The sequence below is a fragment of the Rhinopithecus roxellana genome, chromosome 1, assembly GCF_007565055.1.
Source record: "Rhinopithecus roxellana isolate Shanxi Qingling chromosome 1, ASM756505v1, whole genome shotgun sequence".
NCBI classification, from domain to species: Eukaryota; Metazoa; Chordata; class Mammalia; order Primates; family Cercopithecidae; genus Rhinopithecus; species Rhinopithecus roxellana.
In genome coordinates this window covers 80,144,571-80,168,343 of record NC_044549.1, presented here as the reverse complement: position 1 = coordinate 80,168,343, position 23,773 = coordinate 80,144,571, and the positions used below count along the sequence as shown (strand labels likewise).

At 42.4% G+C, this 23,773-nt stretch overlaps 1 protein-coding gene across 3 annotated transcripts in view; it reads right to left on the bottom strand.

Annotated features, from left to right (window-relative positions):
• The window catches only part of ABHD6 (abhydrolase domain containing 6), a 70,917-nt gene that overhangs the window by 14,411 nt on the left and 32,733 nt on the right, over positions 1–23,773 (bottom strand). For all 3 annotated transcript variants that reach the window (XM_030926828.1, XM_030926812.1, XM_030926823.1), the window contains 5 exons: positions 23,183–23,326; positions 11,276–11,432; positions 9,197–9,310; positions 7,547–7,679; positions 3,789–3,946 (listed from right to left, as the gene is read on the bottom strand). In XM_030926828.1, the coding sequence (XP_030782688.1) occupies positions 3,789–3,946; positions 7,547–7,679; positions 9,197–9,310; positions 11,276–11,432; positions 23,183–23,301 (681 nt within the window). In that variant the 5' untranslated portion in view covers positions 23,302–23,326. The remainder of the gene's footprint in view (positions 1–3,788; positions 3,947–7,546; positions 7,680–9,196; positions 9,311–11,275; positions 11,433–23,182; positions 23,327–23,773) is intronic.

Sequence of the window (23,773 nt, the reverse complement as noted above, 5' to 3'; positions counted from 1 at the left end):
AAACCCTTCAAAAAATCAATGAATCCAGGAGCTGGTTTTTTGAAAAGATCAACAAAATTGACAGACCGCTAGCAAGACTAATAAAGAAGAAAAGAAAGAAGAATCAAATAGACACAGTAAAAAATGATAAAGGGGATATCACTACCAATCCCACAGAAATACAAACTACCATCAGAGAATACTATAAACACCTCCACACAAATAAACTAGAAAATGCAGAAGAAATGGATACATTCCTGGACACATACACCCTCCCAAGACTAAATCAGGAAGAAGCTGAATCTCTTCAATAGACCAATAACAGGCTCTGAAATTGAGGCAATAATTAATAGCCTACCAAGGAAAAAAAGTCCAGGACCAGATGGATTCACAGCCGAATTCTACCAGCCGTACAAGGAGGAGCTGTTACCATTCCTTCTGAAACTTTTCCAATCAATAGAAAAAGGGGGAATCTTCCCTAACTCATTTTATGAGGCCAGCATCATCCTGATGTCAATGCCTATCAGAGGCACAACAAAAAAAGATAGTTTTAGACCAATATTCCTGATGAACATCAATGTGAAAATCCTCAGTAAAATACTGGCAAACTGAATCCAGCAGCACATCAAAAAGCTTCTCTGTCACCATCAAGTTGGCTTCATCCCTGGGATGCAAGGCTGGTTCAACATATGCAAATCAATAAATGTAATCCATCACATAAACAGAACCAACGACAAAAACCACATGATTATCACAATAGTTGCAGAAAAGGCCTTTGACAAAATTCAACAGCCCTTAATGCTAAAAACTCTCAATAAACTAGGTATTGATGGAACATATCTCAAAATAATAAGAGCTATTTATGACAAACCCACAGCCAATATCATACTGAATGGGCAAAAACTGGAAGCATTCCCTTTGAAAACTGGAACAAGACAAGGATGCCTTCTTTCACCACTCCTATTCAACATAGTGTTGGAAGTTCTGGACAGGGCAATCAGGCAAGAGAAATAAATAAAGGGTATTCAATCAGGAAAAGAGGGAGTCAAATTGTCCCTGTTTGCAGATGCCATGAGTGTATATTTAGAAAACACCATCTTCTCAGCCCAAAATCTCCTTAAGCTGATAAGCAACTTCAGCAAAGTCTCAGGATACAAAATCAGTGTGCAAAAATCACAAGCATTCTTTACATCAATAACAGACAAACAGAGAGTAAAATCATGAGTGAACTTCCCTTCACAGTTGCTACAAAGAGAATAAAATACCTCGGAATCCAACTTGCAAGGGATGTGAAGGACCTTTTCAAGGAGAACTACAAACCACTGCTCAGTGAAATAAAAGAGGACACAAACAAATGGAAGAACATTCCATGCTCATGGATAGGAAGAATCAATATTGTGAAAATGGCCATACTGCCCAAGGTTATTTATAGATTCAATGCCATCCCCATCAAGCTACCAATTACTTTCTTCACAAAATTGGAAAAAACTACTTTAAAGTTCATATGGAACCAAAAAAGAGCCTGCATTGCCAAGACAATCCTAAGCCAAAAGAACAAAGCTGGAAGCATCATGCTACCTGACTTCAAAATACACTACAAGCCTACAGTAACCAAAATATCATGGTACCGGTACAAAAACAGATATATAATAATGGAACAGAACAGAGGCCTCAGAAATAACACCACAGATCTACAACCATCTGATCTTTGATAAACCTGACAAAAACAAGAAATGGGGAAAGGATTCTCTATTTAACAAATGGTGCTGGGAAAACTGGCCAGCCATAGGTAGAAAGCTGAAACTGGATCCTTTCCTTACACTTTATAGAAAAATTAATTCAAGATGGATTAAAGACTTAAATGTTAGACCTAAAACCATAAAAACCCTAGAAGAAAACCGAGGCAATACCATTCAGGACATAGGCCTGGGCAAAGACTTCATGACTAAACCAAAAGCAATGGCAACAAAAGCCAAAATAGACAAATGGGATCTAGTTAAACTAAAGAGCTTCTGCACAGCAAAAGAAACTGCCATCAGAGTGAACAGGCAACCTACAGAATGGGAGAAAATGTTTGCTATCTACCCATCTGACAAAGGGCTAGTATCCAGAATCTACAGAGAACTTAAACAAATTTACAAGAAAAAAAAACCCCATCAAAAAGTGAGCAAAGGATATGAACAGACACTTCTCAAAAGAAGACATCTATGCAGCCAACAGACACATGAAAAAATGCTCATCATCACTGGTCATCAGAGAAATGCAAATCAAAACCACAATGAGATACCATCTCACACCAGTTAGAATGCCAATCATTAAAAGGTCAGGAAACAACAGAAGCTGGAAGGGATGTGGAGAAATAGGAATGCGTTTACACTGTTGGTGGGAGTGTAAATTAGTTCAACCATTGTGGAAGACAGTGTGGCAATTCCTGAAGGATCTAGAATTAGAAATGCCATTTGACCCAGCAATCCCATTATTAGGTATATACCCAAAGGATTATAAATCATGCTACTATAAAGACACATGCACACGTATGTTTATTGCAGCACTATTCACAATAGCAAAGACTTGGAACCAACCCAAATGTCCATCAATGATAGACTGGATTAAGAAAATGTGGTACATATATATCGTGGAATACTATGTAGCCATAAAAAGGATGAGTTCACATCCTTTGCAGGGACATGGATGAAGCTGGAAACCATCATTCTCAGCAAACTATCACAAGGACAGAAAACCAAGCACTGCATGTTCTCACTCACAGGTGGGAAGTGAACAATGAGAACACTTGGATACAGGGCAGGGAACATCACACAACGAGGCCTGTTGGGGGGTGGAGGGCTAGGGGAGGGATAGCATTAGGAGAAATACCTAATGTAAACGACGAGTTGATGGGTGCAGCACACCAACATGGCACATGCATACTTATATATCAAACCTGCATTCTGTGCACATGCACCCTAGAACTTAAAGTATATTAAAAAAAAAAAAAGAGTATAAGGGGTCCTAGCCGGGCGCGGTGGCTCACACCTCTAATCCCAGCACTTTGGGAGGCTGAGGTGGACAGATCACGAGGTCAGGAGTTCGAGACCAGCCTGACCAACATGGTGAAACCCCATCTCTACTAAAAACAAAAAATTAGCCAGGCATGGTGGTGGGCACCTGTAATCCCAGCTACTCAAGAGGCTGAGGCAGAAGAATCGCTTAAACCTGGGAGACGGAGGTTGCAGTTTGCCGAGATCATGCCACTGCACTCTAGACTGGGCAACAGAGTAAGTCTCCATTCAAAAAAAAAAAAAAAAAAGAGTATAAGGGGTCCTAAGATTTTTTTTTTTAATTGAGTATCTCTGATTTAGCCCCTGCCTCCCTTTCTAACTCCATCTTGACCATTCTCTTATTCTTGGGCCTCCAGCTATCCCAGCCTCCTTTGTCTTGAATATGCATGTTTTTCCACCTCTGCATATGCTGTCCCTCAAAGAGGCTTATCAAAGCCACCCTGTATTCAATCACTATACCATCTTCATTTCCGCTATAAAACTCATGACCACTGGTAATTCATTGTTTACTTGTTATTGTCTGCCTCCCCGCACTGGACTGTGTCTGCCCAGGGACCTTCTTGTCTTTATTGACCACTGTGCCAGCACAGTGCCCGAAGTGTTGCAGGCACTGCAAAGACACTTGTTAAATATATACAGAAGAGGACAAGGAGTCAATGAGTAGGTGAAGGAGGGAATACATGCAGGGAGCTGGTACTCGCCCCCAGGCCTCTGGGGAGGGTAGTTGTGTCGCTGCTGCAACCACGTTACCTGCTGGGGCACCTTGAAGCGGACATAGGAGCAGAGCTGAAGCATTTCACTCATCTCTTCTGGGGTAGACGGGATCAAGGGAATCTTCTCCACAGCGGCAGAGTCCTGCAGTTCTTTGAGCCGTTGTACGAATTGATTGTCAGTTGAGTACTGCAGGCCTGTGGGATTCAAACCCAAATGGCTTGATGATACATCCACCTTCTTACCAACCCCCATTTTATATAGGGAACTTCCGATAGCAGCCCAGAGTTAATATATTTCAGGTTTACTTCATGAGTAGATTTCTTTTTTGTTGGTACTGCCATCCTTGCTCAAATCAAAACCACACTGAGAAACACACAAAAAAATTCTTCCACATATTTCAGGGACTGGTTACTCACACTGTGGTCCATGGACCAGGAGCATCAAAAGCCCACAAGAAATGCAGATGCTGCCCCTCCCTGGCCCTCCTGAACCAGAATTTGCATTCTCACAAGTTGCCAGGGGATTCATATGTATGATAGAATTTAAGGAGGGTTAGCCTAGAAGACAACTTGCCTGATTACATTTGATTGTTGACAGGAAATGTGAGGAAATACATGACCGGAAGAAAACATAGGGCTGGCATGAATGACACTCCTTCCCTTGGCCTGGACCCACATGGTACTCTCTTATTTGGGGTCAATGACAAAACACAGGGGGACTGGGAGGCTTCCGAGCTGTCCCTTGCTTTAGGGCAGCAACCCTGCTGCCTTCTCCACACTTGCTCTTCCTCTAGGAGAGCAAAATTGAGATTGCTTATTATCTCCCATCACCTCAGGGCATGACATGAGAGTCCACAGAAGCTGATGCTATGTATGCAAGAGGGCAAAACTAATTTTCACTTCCAGCATGGAACAAATTTTTAGACATTTAGCTTAGCCAAATAATTAGTTTTTTTGTTTTGTTTTGTTTTTTTTAACTTTGTTCTGGAATACATGTGCAGAACATGCAGGTCTGTTACATAGGTATACATGTGATATGGTGGTTTGCTGCACCTATCAACCTGTCATCTAGGTTTTAAGCCCCACACGCATTCGGCATTTGTCCTAACGCTCTCCCTCCCTATGACCCCCATACTCTGACAGGCTCCGGTGTGTGATGTTCCCCTTTCTGTGTCCATGTGTTCTCATTGTTCAACTCCCACTTATGAGTGAGAACATGTGGTGTTTGGTTTTCTGTTCCTGTGTTAGTCTGCTGAGAATGATGCTTCCAGCTTCATCCATGTCCTTGCAAAGGACATGAAATCATTCTTTTTTATGGCTACATAGTATTCCATGGTGTATATGTGCCACATTTTCTTTATCCAGTTTATCATTGATGGGCATTTGGGTTGGTTCCAAGTCTTTGCTATTGTAAATAGTGCTGCAATAAACATACATGTGCATGTTAGATTTTTTTTTTTAATTTTATATTTTTGTAGAGATGGGGGTCTCCCCTAGGCTGGTCTTGAACTCCTGGCCTCAAGCAATCCTCACCTCTCAGCCTCCCAAAGTGTTAGGTTTACAGGTGTGAGCTATCTCACCCAGCAAAATCTAGCAAAGAGCTAGATTTTACAAAGAAAGGCAGTAGCATCAATAATATTGGTTGTGATGCAGAAATCCACACTTTATAAATCTATGTCCAGCAAATCCTTTAAATCTAACATGAGTATGATGTATGGCTTTCATGATGCCATGAAGCAGATGACATTATCTATTTCCTCTCTCTTCAAAACTAAACCTAGGTTAGATGTCACTTGGTATCCCGGACTGGATCCCAGAATAGAAAAAGGACATTAGTTGAAAAACATTAGGAAATCCAAATAAAGCCTGGAATTTAGTTACCCGTAATATACTAATGTTGGTTTCTTAGTTGTGACAAATTTACTGTGCTAATATGAGCTATTACTGGGGAAACTGAGTAAAGGTTATATGGGGCTCTCTATACTATCTCTGCAACTTTTCTGTAAATTTACAATTATTTCAACATTTTTAGAAAGTTTATTTTAAAACTCTTGGTAGAATATAATCTTGAATTTATTTCTACTTTTTAGTTTTCACATACAAACTTAATTTTAAATTTCCAATTGAAATTCGGATGTAAATTTTTTCTCTGAGCAAATGAACCTATACTTGAAAAAGTCAGTTAGATTTCACTTCCTGTAAGTGATTTAAAATCTAAAAACCTTCCATGGATGCTGTTCCTTCAATTCTCAAACTTATTATTATAAGATCAAATTATTTCAGATATGATACTTGAAAAAAAGAGAAGACTCTTTAGTGTCTTGTCTTCAATTTCAATGTCCTTAACATATCGAAAATGATTAGCTTTCAGAGTGGCAGAAGGATTTTAAAGGTCAATTTTGTTAAGTTTCAGTAAAAGTCATTAAATGTTCAATTCATGGCTGGATTCTAGTTGAATCATACAGAGGAAGTAGAAGATATGAGTCATAAAAAGGAGGTAGTAAATATGCAAGGACTTCCAAACATTACAGCTTGGGCTCTGGAGTCAGGCAGCCTGGGCTCTGTTCCTATTGTGGTTCTGGCACTAATGTAATTTCTTTGTGCCTCAATGTTCCCATTTATAAAATAGGCATAATATCTTGACCTGGATGGTAACTGCATATGTAAAATATCATTGAGATGTGCATTTAATTTGGACAATTTACTATGTATAAATAATACCCCAATAAAGCACCAAAGAGAGAGGGAGAGAGAGGCCGGGTGCAGTGGCTCACGCCTATTCCCAGCACTTTGGGAGGTGGAGGCAGGCTGATCACCTGAGGTCAGGAGTTCAGGTGATTCAGGCCAACAGGATCCTGGCCAACAGGATTCAAATTTGCCTGGCCAACATTGCGAAACCCCACCTCTGCTGAAAATACAAAAAGTTAGCTGGGCATAGTGGTACACGCCTGTAATCTCAGCTACTTGAGTGGCTGAGGCACAAGAATTGCTTGAACCTGGGAGGTCAAGGCTGCAGTGAGCCGTGATCGCACCACTGCACTCCAGTCTGGGCAACAGACTCTGTCTCAAAAAAAAAGAAGAGACAGAGAGAAAGGGAGAGAGGGAGATAGAGGAGAAAGAGAGAAAATATGATTTTTATCTATTATATATTATAAATACAAGTCTGAAGACTTATAGAAGAAAAATAAATTCAAAAATCCAACTTCAAATGGTAATATCTAAGAACATGTTACATTTCACATTGACATATGTACATGTAATAACAGAGGAACTAAAGTTTGATTTTTTAAAGATCTTATTATAATAAATAAACATCTCTCAATTTTTACCAAAAAAGGGGAGGGCATAATTATAGTACCTTTACCTCTCAGGGCTACTGCAAGAATTAAATTCATATCAACAGCTTAGGTTGTAAGAGCCCAATAAATGTTGGATGTTAATAGTAACATTATATTTCAAAGTATGTGCTGCAAAGCACTATATACATTTTAATCAACCACCTCAAATTCCGTTTTTTTTTTTTTTTTTATTCTAAAGGTTTACAGGCATGAGCCACTGTGCCTGGCTCCACCTCAAATTCTTGGTGTAAAAAGGCTGGCTCTATATTTTCAAAATCAGTCTGGTTATGATTATGATTATATAAGTATTCGTTGGTTAGAGTTATCAGTAAAACACTGCATATCTCTCAAGCATACATCAAAAAGATGATTCTAAAAAATAGTCATAGCAGACACTAGCAATTTGTTTCCTCAGGGATTCATCCCTGCGGAGGGATGTTTCAGCCTCATAACTTACCAGCAGGACACACAAGACACAGGCTGGAGACATCCGATGGGTAGTAAGCAGCATATACCCCAGCCACCTGGCCACCCATGGAGGTGCCTACCAGGTGGAAAGGTTTTTTGTTCAGCTTCAGGCATTCTACAAACTAGGAAGGGAAATGAGAAAGCGGCTTGGTTACACAGCTGTAGACAATGGCAATGGTGATTACAGCATAGAAGCCCCCTGGACTTCCTATGGACAACTGAAAATGTTGAGAGTCTGAAACTCTACTGGATCCGTTATAAGATGAGCCCTGTGGCATGCATGGACTTCTCTTTATCAGGCACAAGAGATTGAGAGGTCATTTATAAATATAAAATCAACAGGGATTCTACTAGTTAATGAGTCAGCAAACTTTTCCTTCTTTTCTTTTGTTCTGAGATAGGGTCTCACACTGTCACCCAGGTTGCAGTGCGGTGGTGTGATCATGGCTCAGTGCAGACTTGACCTCTGGGGCTCAGGTGATCCTCCCATCTCAGCCTCTCGAGTAGCTAGAACTACAGGCATGCACCACCACATCTGGCTATTTTTTTTTTTTTTTTTTTTGTAGAAATGAGGTTTCATCATATTGCCCAGGCTGATGAAGTTTTCTATAAAGGTCCAGAGAGTAAATATTTTCTGCTTTGAGAGCCATATGATCTGTTGCAACTATTCAACTCTGCTGTTGCAGACAAAAGCAGTCAAAGGCAATATGTATTAAATAAATGAATGAGTGTGACTGTGTTCCAATAAAATTTAGTTTACAAGAATAGGTACAAGCTAAACATAGCTCATGGGCTGTAGCTTGAGGGCTCCTGCCATAATTTAAAGCTCTTCTCATCCATCTGACCATCTATTCATACAACTATCCATTCATTTGTCTATTCAACCATCCATCCATCCAACCATCCATCCATCTATCCATCCAGTCATCCAATCAGCCATCTACCCAACTACCCACCATTCTAAAAAATATTTATTGAATATCTATTATGTACAGGAAACTATGATTAGATGCTGAAAACACAGCAAAGAGCTAAAAAGACAAGGTTCCTGACCTAATTTAAAAAACAGTTTAATGGAGGAGGCAGATATTAAATATCCTCATTTGGGGGAAAATACTTAAGGTCAACCTGAAACTTACAGGCTACCCCATTCTGAAATGGCTCTTAAACTCCTATGATCTTGAAAGCTTAGCCAGAGAAGGCTAGAGATAGATTCTAAAATAGGTGCTAGCAATAGATGCTAAAGTAGGTTATAATGTGAAGAACACCCTCCCCAGCTAGGCAGAGGGGCTATTACTGTTATCATATAGCTGGTAAGCAGAAAAAGAGATCCCTAGGAAGGGAACTGGTTTTAAGAAATTCTAAACCCCTTTTCAAAGAGTTAAGAAAATGCTCAGATTGTATTTAGTTACAAACAACTGCAATAGGCTTAGAGGTGAACAGTGTGTAATAAGCCCTGGCCCTCCACTGCCAACTGGAGACATCATCAGGTTGCCATTTGGCTTGCCATCACTTTTAGACAGAATGTAATGAGACTGGTCATGAGGTAGCACAGGACTCCCTTCCCTGCTCTCCAGACTTGGACAGGCAATGGTGGCTGAGACAGTCTGGGCAATCTTTGGTAGAGCCTCCTGCTTACCTGGTGTATCCTTTTGACTTGCCCATCTATGGACAGGTCATCCAGGGAGGAGCGGGTGGTGCCCTCATGTCCTGGCATGTCCACGCAGACCAAGTGCAGGTTCTTTGGAAGGAACTGAGGACACACAGACCTGGAGAGTCAGTATGTGGTGTGCAAAACATGTCTCCCCATTTTCTTGGGAGGTTACCCCACATACAGTGACCCAGACAGTCATCCCTGGGGATATATGGGTCTTGGCCACTCAGTGTTTTACCCCAGTAATGTGAATAAGCGTTGCCAGTAGCCTCATCAGGAGCAGAAGCCCACAAAGACTAATACATAAATGGAAGCAGGCTCAGGAGATGCCTGTAAAAAGGGGACAAAGTTGGGGTAGTAGGCTTAAGTCTCTTGCTTTTTCTTCACACCAGTTGACACGTACTACCTCGTCTTTCCCTCACCCCTTCCACACTTACTCCAGCCATGCAGCTGCTGACTTGGAACTGGAAGGGATGGTTCTGTTCTCTCATATCCTAGCCAGCTCCAGAGCCAACAGGAGCAATGTTTTCCCCAAGAACCACGTCTGATCACCCCAATTCTGGTTTGCTTCGTTTCTTTTTACATTGAGGTCTAATTCTCGAAATTATTATTATCCTAAAATACCTTCTTCCATTTAGATATGTACCACTTTTAACCAGGAAACTGAGAAACATAAGTTACCAACAAACAAACATCCAGTTATAAGAAAGATACTTATCTGAGGAGGGGACAGGAAGTTCATCAAGGCATGAAGATGACTGTCCTCACAGTGGAATTTGGAAATAGGAACAACTAACTAGAGGGTATGTGAGTCTTTACCTCCTGGTGTAGATGATACTTGGGATCTCTCAGGTATGGTCTTGCCTGAGGTGGGAGCCAGGGATGCTTCCTGCCCAAGACTTCTGCCAGCCCCAACCTTCACCTGATCACTCTTACCAAGGGCAGCAAGTTGCCACACCCAAGTAAAGCAAGACAAAAAGTGAACTTGGACAACTCTTCCAGAAAGCTGCCAGATCAAGACTGCTTCTCTAAATGGCAAAGGAAAAGAAAAAAGCAGATGCAGAAGAGGGAGTGGGAAGGAAAGGAAAAGAAGGAGTGAAGGAAGAAGATGGAGGGGAAGGAAGAGAAGAAACTTGGGAGTACACGAAAAGACTTTTAAAAGCCCAACTCTGAATTCACAGCAGTTCTGAGATGCAGCTGTGTCAGAAGCCTCCCCAAAGAAATATCCATGAAGTAAAAAGATTTCTAAGCCATAGATTTTATATATAATATTCAACTCAATAATTTTTTTCTGACAAAAGAATGAGTAATATATTGTATTAGTTTGTTAGTTTGTTTTGAGATAGGGTCTCACTCCTGTCACCCAGGCTGGAGTGTGGTATAGCACAATCTTGGTTCATTGCAGCCTTGACTTCACAGGCTCAGGTGATTCTCCCATCTCAGTCTCCAAAGTAGCTGGGACTACAGGTGCATGCCACCATGCCTGGCCAATTTTTTTTTTTTGTATTTTTTGTAGAGATGGTGTCTCCCTGTGTTGCCCAGGCTGGTCTCAAACTCCTGGGCTCAAGTCATCTGCCCACCTTGGCCTCCCCAAAGTGCTGAGATTACAGTTGTGAGCCACTATGCCAGACCACACTGCATTAGTTCTAATATGACTTGAACCACCACAGTTCTGAGTTCCCTTTGCTTTCTACCATTGTTGATGACATCATGTCCTAGTGGAAACCCTTTTCTTCTTCCCTTTTTTTTGAGACAGTCTTATTCTGTTGCCCAGGCTAAGTGCAGTGGCATGATCATGGCTCACTGAAGGCTTGACCCCCCCAGGCTCAAGCAATCTTCCCACCTCAGCCTCCTGAGTAGCCGGAACTACAGGCACGCACCACCACACCTGGCTAATTTTTCATTTTTTGTAGAGACAGGGTTTCTTTATGTTGTCCAGGCTGGTTTTGAACTCCTGGACTCAAGTAGTCCTCCTGCCTCAGCCTCCCAAAGTGTGGGATTACAGGCATGAGCCACTGCACCCAACTCCCTTTTCTTATGAGAGAGAAGAATCAAGAATTGCACCTTGACCACACTGAGCCACATATCCTTGTGGGCAGAGAATCCGTGGAGCATGAGGATGGAGGGTTTGTGCCCAGGCCTGCCCCGGAAGGAATAACAGAACTGATAGTCTTCATGGTGAACATAGCGGACTTGCATGCCCAATGTCCTCCGCCAGTACCTGGAGAGGGTGGGAAATAAAGACAAATCAAAATCAGTAAGCTCTAGATGAGTGGCTTCAAGAAGGGCACAGATCCTCCCTATAAGTCTTACTTAGTGATAACACAAACACTTCTCCAACCCTTGCCCTCCATCAGTTTCTAGAGTCCTCCTGAGCTTTACTCTCAAGGAATACGAAGCCAAACCATTCCAGAGAACACCTTAAATGAACTATTTTGGTATATATTTTACTAATCACTCTAGGAAGGGAAATGCGGTGTTTTCTTAAGAAGCATGCCACACATAATAACCTTTTGATAATATGTCTTTCTAGAGACTTTGAGAGTGATAACTTATTTCTTGAGAACCATCTGCACTGGTCCTCTGGCTTTGTTCCTCATAACATATGGCAGCTGGTTGAAAGCTCAGCTTCTGCTGGTTACATAAGACTTGGCAGTGCTAAACTTTGGCCCAAAATCGATTTCAATATGAAATTATCATCTAAACAAATTGAACTCTCTGCATGGTGAATCCCTCCAAGATGAGACATAATTAATTTAATCAGAGATGCACTTTGTAAGATACTTCACACTAAAGAAGTAGCCAAGTCTTGCAAAAGCAAATAACCTAAACTGACTGGTCTTAACTCTTTATGTAAAATAAGCAGAGAGGCAGAGAAGGAGAGAAGATATATATTCATATTTACTTTTATCTGCATACAAAAAATGTGGGAGCATACATAATGTTTTTTTTTTTTGTTTGGTCGGGTTTTTTGTTTGTTTGTTTGTTTTTCAGGATAGAGTCTCGCTCTGTCACCCAGGCTGGGGCAATCTCAGCTCACTGCAACCTCCACCTCCCGGGTTCAAGCAATTCTTGTGCCTCAGTTTGCTGAGTATCTAGGGTTACAGGCACACACCACCATGCCTGCCTAATTTTTGTATTTTTAGTAGAGACAGGGTTTCGCCATGTTGGCCAGGCCAGTCTCAAACTCCTGGCCTCAAGTGATCTGCCCGCCTTGGCCTCCCAAAGTGCTGGGGTTACAGGCGTCCAGCTGGTTAAACTGCACCTGGTTGGTTTCTTTTGAAACCTTTTTAATGACTGCATTGCCACTCAAAACGTAAAGAACATAATAGCATTGGCTAGCTTAAAAGCTCTTCTTACAACAAGGTAAGCCTATTTCAAAATTCTAAATTATAACATGACTTTGTTCATCCATTCACATCCCTTCTCATTCACTTATTGACTTTGAACGTCCCCTCCAAAACTCATGTTTAAATTTAATTGCCATTGTGAGGTGAGACTGTTAAGAGGTAATTAGGCCCTGACAGTTTTGCCTTCATAAATAGATTAATGCCATTATTGAGGGAGTAGTTTCCTGGTAAAAGTGAGTCTGGCCCCCTCTTGCCTCTGGCTCACTCTTATAATCTCTTGTCCTTCTACCTTCCACCATGGGATGACACAGCAGGAAGGCCCTTGCCAGATATTGGTGCCATTCTCTTGGGCTTCCCAACCTCCAGAACCATAAGCCAAACAAATTTCTGTTCTTTATAAATTACCTAGTCTGTGGCATTCTGCTGTAGCAACACAAAATGGAATAAGACACTAACTATATAATCTTATGAGGAAATGCTGCATTCCACTAAGAATATGGCAAAGATTAAATGATGAGGTAATCCATGTACAAAGTTTTGTTCAATGCCCAGCACATGGTAAGTATTCAGTACATGATAGTTATTAATATTATGTAAAGATGATTTTGTCCTTCCAAATACATCATTTGCCAAAAATTAAAAGGAAAAATTAGGGGAAATATTTGCAATGAATATGACAGCTACAGATTGATATCCTTAAAAAATAAAAAGCTCACAAATTGATCTCAACCATGCTAAAATCCTAATTCAACACTAGGCAAAATAAATGAAAAGGTACCTTAGAGTAGAAAAGATATTAATGACTAACAAACATAAAAAACATGTTCAAGTTCACTAGTAATTAAAAATATGAATAGTGTACCAACATGGATGGAACTGAAGATCATTATGTTAAGTGAAGTAAGCCAGGCACAGAAAGACAAACATCACATGTTCTCACTTATTTATGGGATCTAAAAATCAAAACAATGGAACTCATGGGCATAGAAGTAGAAGGATGGTTACCAGAGGCTGAGATGAGTAGTTGGGGGTAAGGGGGATGGTTAATGGGTACAAAAAAAAAAATAGAAAGAATGAATAAGACCTATTGATAACACAATATGGTGACTATAGTCAATAATAACTTATTTGTATATTTTTAAATAACTTAAAGAGTGTAACCGGATTGTTTGTAACTCAAAGGATAAACGCTTGAGGGGATGGATACCCCATTCTCCATGATGTGCTTATTTCACATGGCATACCTGTATCAAAACATCTTGTGTACCCCATATATACATACTATGTATCCCCCAACTTTTTAAATAAAAAATTAATAAAGAAAAAAATGAATACCCTTTATGAGCTTCTAAATTAGAAAAGTGGTGGGGTATTTTTTATTGAGATGGGGTCTTACTCTGTCACCTAGGCTGGAGTGCAGTGACACAATCAAGGTTCACTGCAGCCTTGTCCTGTGTCCAAGTGATCCTCCCACTTTGGTCTCCTGAATAGCTGAAATTACAGGTGAATATACCATGCCTGGCTAATTTTTTAATTTTTAAATTTTTTTGGTAGAGACTGGGTCTCCCTGTGTTGCCTGGGCTGGTCTTGAACTCAAGTGATCCTGCCACTGAGCCACTGCAGCTGGCGTGTGTGCGTGTGTGTGCGTGCCTACGTGCACACATGCATTTATATAATCAGTTACACAGTTCAGCCTTTCTAGAAAGCAATCTGGCATAAAATATCAAGAATCTTTGAAACCTCATGCCCCTTGTTGACCCAGTAATTATAGTTCCAAGAATAATCTGTCTCAAGGAAGTAAGTAGCAACCTTGAAAAAGAATATTTTTAAAGATGTTCCAGCCATGTTATGTGTTGTTTAAATTACAAAAAAATCAGTACTGGCCGGGTGCGGTGGCTCAAGCCTGTAATCCCAGCACTTTGGGAGGCCGAGACGGGCGGATCACGAGGTCAGGAGATCGAGACCATCCTGGCTAACACGGTGAAACCCCGTCTCTACTAAAAAATACAAAAAACTAGCCGGGCGAGGTGGCGGGCGCCTGTAGTCCCAGCTACTCGGGAGGCTGAGGCAGGAGAATGGCATAAACCCGGGAGGCGGAGCTTGCAGTGAGCCGAGATCCGGCCACTGCTCTCCAGCCTGGGCGACAATGCCAGACTCCGTCTCAAAAAAAAAAAAAAAAATTAGTACTATCCTTAGTGTCCATTAATAGGAAATATATTAAACTACCATATAGCTAGGTGATGTCATATTCTGCTATTATTTAAAATGGAGTTTTCAAAGAATATTCAGTAACACGGAAAAATATTTATGACATGATGTCAAGTGAAAAAACAGGATGCAATTTTATTTTTAATACTGTTGATTCCAATTCTGTTAAAAAAAAAAACTATTAAGTATACACAGATGAAGTGGTGGGGGAGAAAGATGGGAAGAACAAAAGAAGCATTGAAGAAAATTATTCCAGGGGTTATGGGCAATTTACATTTTCTCTGTGTTACTTTTTTATTTTTAAATTATTTTTTATTTTTTATTTTTGGTACCAGGAGTGGGGCTCGAATGGGTTACGTTTTTATAATCATCAAATTCTCTATAACTCTCATACAAAGCACAGTGTGAGATCACGGAAGAGCTGAAAGGACCTGGTGTAAAATGTGAAACTTCAGCAGACTACTGGATACCTAACATACATCAGCTGGGAGCTGGAGAAGGTGTGCCAGGAGGTAGAGATGGCAGAGGCAAGGGCCTGGGGGAGAGTGAAGTATGACTTGAACCAGAGTGAAGAGACAAAGGGTTGGAAGGCAGCCAGACTGCCAGACTCAGGAATTGAGGGCTTCTTCATTACCAGACGGAGCTCTTCGGTACTACTTGATATTTTTCATTTAATTGGTACATCCACTGGACAAGTTTACCCAGGCTCCACAAACAAGGAGTTGGAAAACTAGTATTTTTTCTTTTCTTTTTTTTTTTGAGACAGAGTTTCACTCTTGTTGCCCAGGTTGGAGTGCAGTGGCGCAATCTTAGCTCACTGCAACCTCCGCCTCCCGAGTTCACGTGATTCTCCTGCTTCAGCCTCCTGAATAGCTGGGATTGCAGGCATGCACCAACAGGCCCGGCTCATTTATTTTTTTATTTTTTTATTTTTTTGAGACGGAGTCTCGCTCTGTCGCCCAGGTTGGAGTGCAGTGACTGGATCTCAGCTCACTGCAAGCTCCCCCTCCTGGGTTTACGCCATTCTCCTGCCTCAGCCTCCTGAGTAGCTGGGACTGCAGGCGCCTGCCATCTTGCCCGGCTAGTTTTTTGTATTTTTTAGTAGAGACGGGGTTTCACCGTGTAGGCCAGGATGGTCTCGATCTCCTGATGTCGTGATCCACCCGTCTTGGCCTCCCAAAGTGCTGGGATTACAGGCTTGAGCCACCGCGCCCGGCCTATTTTTTATTTTTTAGACGGAGTCTCACTCTGTCGCCCAGACTGGAATGCAGTGGCACTATCTTGGCTCACTGCAACCTCCACCTTTGGTGTTCAAGTGATTCTCCCACTTCAGCTTCCCAAGTAGCTGGGACTACAGGCGCGTGCCACCACGCCTGGCTAATTTTTGTATTTGTAGTAGAGACGGGGTTTCACCATGTTGGCCAGGCTGGTCTCGAACTCCTGACCTTGTGATCTACCCACCTCAGCCTTCCAAAGTGCTGGGATTATAGGAGTGGGCCTCTGCGCCCAGCCTCTAATTTTCGTATTTTTTAAAGTAGAGACAGGGCTTCTCTAGAAACCCTTTCGGTAGAGACATGTTGGCTAGGCTGGTCTCGAACTCCTGACCTCAGATGGTCTGCCTCAGCCTCCCAAAGTGCTGGTATCACAGGCATGAGTCATCACGCCCAGCCCAGAGAACTAATATTTTCAAATGATCCCCTCAACGAAAGAGTAGGAAGATGACGCTAAGATACCAGGCCAGCTGAAAAGTTCTGAAAGACCCATGGCCCAGATGGAAAAAAACAACTTCTTTGGTTTAATGATAATAGATAATAGAGAATAGATTACCTCTAATTCACAAAAGCAGAACCTTACAGAACAGAAACAGAGAAGAATTAAGGTGGGATGAATGAATGTCTCAGGAGAAAGGTCTTTTACAATCTCAATACACGAACCAAACTGCTCCTGTTTCAGGGACAGAAGTCATTGAAGGCTCTATTGATCTAAATAGAAAAGCTCCAAAGAGGACCTCCCCAGGATTCCTCTTTAATACTGTCTCCTGGAGTCCAGAGTCCTCATCCTATAAGTCTCTCTCTAGTTAACAGGAACCTCTGAAGAAAAGAACTTACAGATTTTTTTATACTGTGGTAAAATAGACATAACATAAACATTTACCATTTTAACAAGTGTACAATCAATGGCATTACACAACATTGCTAAACTACCATCACTGTCCATTTCTAGAACTTTTCATCATCCCAAATAGAAACTCTGTACCCATCAAACATTAACTCCTTATTTCCCCCAGTCCCCTAGCAACCTCTATTCTACTTTCTCTATGAGTTTGTCTATTCTGGGTAAAAGTGGAATCATACAAAATTTGTTCTTTTGTGTCTGGTTAGTTTCACTTAGCACAGCTGTTCTCAAGGTTCATCCATGTTGTATTAATAGCATGCATCAGATTGTCATTCCCTTTTAAGGCTGAATAATATTCTATTGTGTATATACCACATTTTGTTTATCCATTTGTCTGTTGGACATTTAGGTTATTTCTATCTTTTGGCTATTGTAAAGAATGCTGCTATGGACATTGGTGCACACATTGAGACCCTGCTTGCAATTCTTTGGGATTTACACTCATAAGTGGAATTGCTGGATGATATGTTAAATGTATAACTTTCTGGGGAGCCAACAAATTTGTGCATAGTCACTATACTATTTTACATTCCCAGCAGCAGTGCATAGGGTGTTCCAATCTCTCCACATCCTCACCAATGCTTATTTTTCATTTTTTAAAGTTATGTATATCTTGCCACAACAAAAAGAAAGAAACCAGGCCAGGCATGGTGGCTCACAACTGTAATCCCAGCACGTTGGGAGGCTGAGGCGGATGGATCGCTTGAGCCCAGGAGTTCGAGCCTGTCTCTGTAAAAACCTGAAAAAATTAGCTGGCAAGGTGGCATGCACCTGTAGCCCCTGTTACTCTGGAAGCTGAGGTGGGAGGATCACTTGAGCCTGGGAGGCAGAGGTTGCAGTGAGCAGCCTAGGTTGCTCTCAAACTCCTGGGCTCACGCAATTGGCCACCTCTGCCTCCCAAAGTGCTGAAATTGCAGGCATAAGCTGCAGCACCCAGCTCCAAATTCACTTATTAATTCCAACAAATTATTTATAGATTTTTTTGGACTTTCAGTGTACACAATTGTGCCATCTGCAAACGATGTCAGCTTTATTTCTTCTTTTCCAATTCTTATCCCCTTTTCTTTCTTTTCTTTTTCTTTTTTTTTGAGACGGAGTCTCGCTCTGTCGCCCAGGCTGGAGTGCAGGGGCGCGATCTTGGCTCACTGCAAGCTCCGCCTCCCCGGTTCACGCCATTCTCCTGCCTCAGCCTCCCGAGTAGCTGGGACTACAGGTGCCTGCCACCATGCCCGGCTAATTTTGTTTTGTATTTTTTAGTAGAGACGGGGTTTCGCCGTGTTAGCCAGGATGGCCTCCATCTCCTGACCTCGTGATCCGCCCGCCTCGGCCTCCCAAAGTGCTAGGATTACAGGCGTGAGCCACCGCGCCTGGCCCCCTTTTCTTTCTTATATTTATACAAGTGAACTGTTCACTATGATTTCTTACCTTGATTTCACAACTGAGTTTCTTTGGGAAAACAAAAATCTTAGAAAATCTGTCTTTTTCATCTTGTGAACAGTCCTGATATTTTCTTTTTTTTTTTTTTTTTTTTTTTTTTTTTTGTGAGACGGAGTCTTGCTCTGTTGCCCAGGCTGGAGTGCAGTGGCCGGATCTCAGCTCACTGCAAGCTCCGCCTCCCCGCTTTACGCCATTCTCCTGCCTCAGCTTCCCGAGTAGCTGGGACTACAGGCACCCGCCACCTCACCTGGCTAGTTTTTTGTATTTTTTAGTAGAGACAGGGTTTCACTGTGTTAGCCAGGATGGTCTCGATCTCCTGACCTTGTGATCCGCCCGTCTCGGCCTCCCAAAGTGCTGGGATTACAGGCTTGAGCCACCGCGCCCGGCCTTGTCCTGATATTTTCATTACACAATGAAAATCAGACCTGATGTCATCCTCAGTGGCCACAGCACCCCCGGTTGTGGCTCTCTGTTGACTCACGTTGAAGCATTTGGTACCTCCTGCAGGAGCAGCCATAGTCCACGGTGCTGTGGAAGTGTGCTGGCCATGCTCCAAGGACACTTAAACCCAGAGAGAGCTGCTCTGAAGACTTGCTGTGGCCTACTGGGGACACCTGTTCTTGTTCCCAGAGGAGCTGAGACGATCCCAGAGGGAACTCCAGGAGCTTGCACAATGTGATGACTTCACCAAACCCTTATGATCATATGGCAGGACAGCGGGGAACGGGGAGTGGGTGCCAAGCTATCTCTACTGCCTGCTGATCCTGTTTGTGTAGCAATCCTGAAAATTAACCTGACCTACCTAGGTCTGTGAGGTGAACCCACTGGTGGCCATTACTGGCAGCCGAGCCAATGAAGCCCTTTGGAGGAGTCGCTGTGGTTAAGGGATATAAGTGACTCATGGTGAAGCTGCTCATTCTATGACAACTACCGTGTAAATGTCACTTGCGGTGAGGCTATTTGGAGGAAACAGTCTGTGCATTTCAGTGATGCGGAGGAAGTGCCTCACAGGATTGCTGACAGCTCTCTGCAATGGCATCATGGGTTTTATTACTAAAACCATAATCCTCCATGTCACAATGCCACCTGGCATGATCTGAAAGGTTTTCTAGGATTTTCATCTTCCCCAACCAGCTGGGTTTTCTTCTTGGCCTGTGTGCCTGAGTTCACAAAATAAAGAGCATTGTGTTTGTCTTTCAGCCACAGCTCTGAGCTGGGTGACAGGCATGGGCAGGCTTTAAGACCCCATGCATCCACACTGCCAATTAAAGAGGCTCTGAATGCTCTGCCCTGTGGGGCCTCTCTGGTTTTTTGTGGTATTATTTGTTAATAAAAGTGAATTATTTGCTATGCAGCATCATTCATAATAGCCAAAAGGTGGAAACAACCCAAGTGTCCATCAACAGACGAATGGATACACAAACTGTGCATGTGCACACAATGGAACATTCTTCAACCACAACAGAAAGTGAAGGAGTGATGTATGCTACAACATGGAGGAACCTTGAAAACATTATGCTAAGTGAGAGAAACCAGACACAAAGGTCACACATTATATAACCCCATTTATGTGAAATGTCCGTAATGGGCACATCTAAAAAGACAGGAAGTAGGTAAGTGGTTGCCAGAAGATGAAGTGAGGGAGAAACTGGGGGTGACGGCTACTAGGTATGGGGACTCCTTTGGGGAGGTGGAAATATTTGAAATTAAATAGTGGTAATGGTTATACAACACTCTGAATACATTAAAACTACTGAATTGTACACTTTATTTATTTATTTATTTATATTTCATTTATTTATTTATTTAGACAAAGTCTTACTCTGTCACCCAGGCTGGAATGCAGTGGCACGATCTCGGCTCAATGCAACCCCTGCTTCCTGGGTTCAAGCAATTCTTCTGCCTCAGCCTCCCAGGTAGCTGGAATTACAGGCACGCACCACCATGCCTGGCTAACTTTTTGTGTTTTTAGTAGAGACAGGCTTCACCATGTTGGCCAGCTGGCCTCAAGTGATCCACCCGCCTCAGCCTCCCAAAGTGCTTGAACTCCTGCCCTCAAGTGATCCACCCGCCTCAGCCTCCCAAAGCGCTGGGATTACAGGTGTGAGCCACCGTGCCCAGCCTTGAATTGTACACTTTAAAATGGTGACTTTTAAGTTACGTCAATTTTAACTTTATTGCTATCAACTTATTTTTCTCATTACAAATGAAACATCAAAATTACCCTGACACCCTGACTCTGAAAGCCTTCTCCTCGACAGCCCAGGGAACTGTTGGGGGACTATGCAGCATTGAGGCTGGTTTCCACACGAGGTGGGCGGAATAACCTTTATATAATCACACCTCTGTATGTGGCCATATCCATGGTTACAAGCCACATCAGTGAATTGCGTTCTCTGCTTCAATTTCATGTGGTTAATAAAAACAGCATTTTGTGTGTGGCAGTCCATGATGCCTTGACAAGGCCATGAGAAGGGGCACGCAACTCTGGCTTCTCCATGTCAGGGGTCATCCAGGAGCCTTAGCCCACAAAGCACAGAACTCCTACTACCAGCACCGCAAGGGCAACGGCATTTCAGCTTCAGAGCGAGTCTCGCTTTCTCAATGCAGAAGGTGGGTCCCGGGTGACTCGGGAGAGGGTCACAACTCCCCACTCCCACTCCCAGAGAGCAAGAGTGAAAGATGAAAAGCTCCATTCCATTCAATTAGTTTCCTTTCAAGGGTCAGAGCCTGGCTGGCAGGCGGAAAATTCCACACTCAAGTGAAACAAAAGGGAGCCAGAAAAGAGGGCAGATAAAGGGTATAACACCCTCCCTGCACTCTTCTACATACAGAAGTGAGTTCTGACTTCCCAAAGTCCCAGTTAGATCTTAGTGGGCTTACCTAGAGCACAGAGAGGAACCAGGTCTATTTCGGTGCTCCCTTCACCAGGGGATGTACACCATGGGGGTGGGAAGGGCAATTTCATTTGATAATTGGACAGTGGCATGAAAAGGCAATGAAGCACATCATGAGAAAATCACTTTCTTTTTAACTGTTAAACTTCTGATTCCAACAAGGAGAAAGGCTCAGCTCAGGGCTGCTACATCTTTCATGCTGCTCATGCTTTGTAACAAAGTAAAAGGAGACAGAATTTAATAAGACCGTTTAATGTCATTGTGTTTATTTTTACTATATATATATATATATTATTTTTTGAGATGGAGTTGTGCTCTTGTTGCCGAGGCTGGAGTGCAATGGCACGATCTCAGCTAACTGCAACCTCTGCCTCAGAGGAGAATCGTTCAAGCGATTCTCCTGCCTCAGTCTCCCGAATAGCTGGGATTACAGGCATGCACCACCATGCCTGGCTAATTTTGTATTTTTAGTAGAGACAGGGTTTCTCCATGTTGGTCAGGCTGGTCTCAAACTCCCGACCTCAGGTGATCTGCCTGCCTCGGCCTCCCAAAATGCTGGGATTACAGGCATGAGCCACCCGCCAGGCACTTTTTGATATTAATTTACTATTTATGACAAGCTTTCCACTTAAGGGAGTGATATTCATATCACTTTTTAAATACTTGATTTAATGACTTTTTTTTTTTTAAAGATGGCTCACTCTAAAGAAAATACAAAATAAAAGGACAGGTGGTATCCAGACAGGACAAGAATAATAGTGGTACAAGAATGACATATTTTGGAAATTTATTTTTCTTTCTGTCACTTATTTACTAATGAACACTTCTAGAACAACTCTAAAAGTATTCTGTCCTACACATGCCATCTCAATGGTTCTGGTCTTTCTTGTTCATCTTTCAGTAACATCGCTGCACCTGTCAGGACATCACAGAGTCAGAATCCAATGATCAAGGCCAGGCGCAGTGGCTCACACCTGTAATCCCAGCACTTCGGGAGGATGAGGTGGGAGGATCACTTGAGGTCAGGAGTTTGAGACCAGCTTGGCCAACATGGTGAAAGCCTGTCTCTACTAAAAACACAAAAATTAGCCAGGCATGGTGACATGCACCTGTACTCCCAGCTACTCGGGAGGCTGACGCAGGAGAATCACTTCAGCCTGGGAAGCAGAGGTTGCAATGAGCCAAGATCACACCACTGCACTCCAGCCTAGGTGACAGAGGGAGACTCTGTCTCAAAAACAAAACAAAACAAAACAAAACAAAAAACCAAAAAAAACAAAAAACAACCGATGATCAAGAAGATATCAAAGAAGTTCCCATAAAAATGTGCAATACTTGCTTGAAGACAGAATCACTGACTTTGGGAATGTGGGTAGAGAAAGATGCTATCAGAAACTTGAAAGGGCCAGGCATGATGGCTCATGCCTGTAATTCCAGCACTTTGAGAGGGCGAGATGTGTGGATCATTTGAGGCTAGGAGTTTGAGACTAGCCTGGCCAATGTGGTGAAACCCCACCTGTACTAAAAATACAAAAAAAATTAGCTGGGCTTGGTGGCACACACCTGTAAAATCCCAGCTACTCGGAGGCTAAAGCAGGAAAATTGATTGAACCCAGGAGGTGGAGGTTGCAGTGAGCTGAGATCGTCCCACTGCACTCCAGCCTGGGCAACAGAGCACAACTCTGTCTCCAAAAAATAAACAAATAAGCCAACAAACCTGAAAGAACTGATCTGGTAATATTCTTCAAGAGCACTCCCAAAATTCCAAACAGGATGAGTACCTTTCAACTTTTCTCTATGTCTATTTCCTGACAAAATGTAGGACAACCACCACAAAAAGGACAAGCAGAGAAGTTGTCAATATTATGATACTCTTGAAAATGTCAATGATGCAACTGGCTTACCAATAGTAGATTCTTATCAGCGCTGAAGGCCACAGAAGAAATGAAGCCACGAATGCCAGGATTGGGATGGCCAGTGTCCCGCCCGCAATCACAAACATGTTAACCACATCAAGATCCATCCTGCTCTTTCAGACTGGCGGACTCCTGCAGGGGCCAAAGAGAATGACGATATTAAAACTCTGTATCAAGGGAAAAGAGGCAAAGAAGCAAAGGGGACAAGAAAAGTGAAGTTCCCAGAATGAGGGTAAAGAACAGGAAGAAACCAAAGCAGGCAAGTGCTTTAAAAAAAAAAAAAAATAGATGTGACAACTAAAAGTAACGAGGAATTTTTCAGAGGAGCCTGGATTTGTAAAAAACACTATAAAGGACATTGTTGGGACAAATGTGGAGATCTGCATAAGGGCTGGGTATTAGACAACGTCATTGTATCAGTGATACAATTCTTGAGTATGATGATGAAATTGTGGTTATGTATGTACATAGGAGAATATCTTCCCTCTTAGGAGCTGTCTGCTGAAGCTGTAAGGGGTGAAGTATGATGGTATCTGCTACTCACTTTTAAAGGTTCAGGAGAGAAAATGTAGTGTGTGT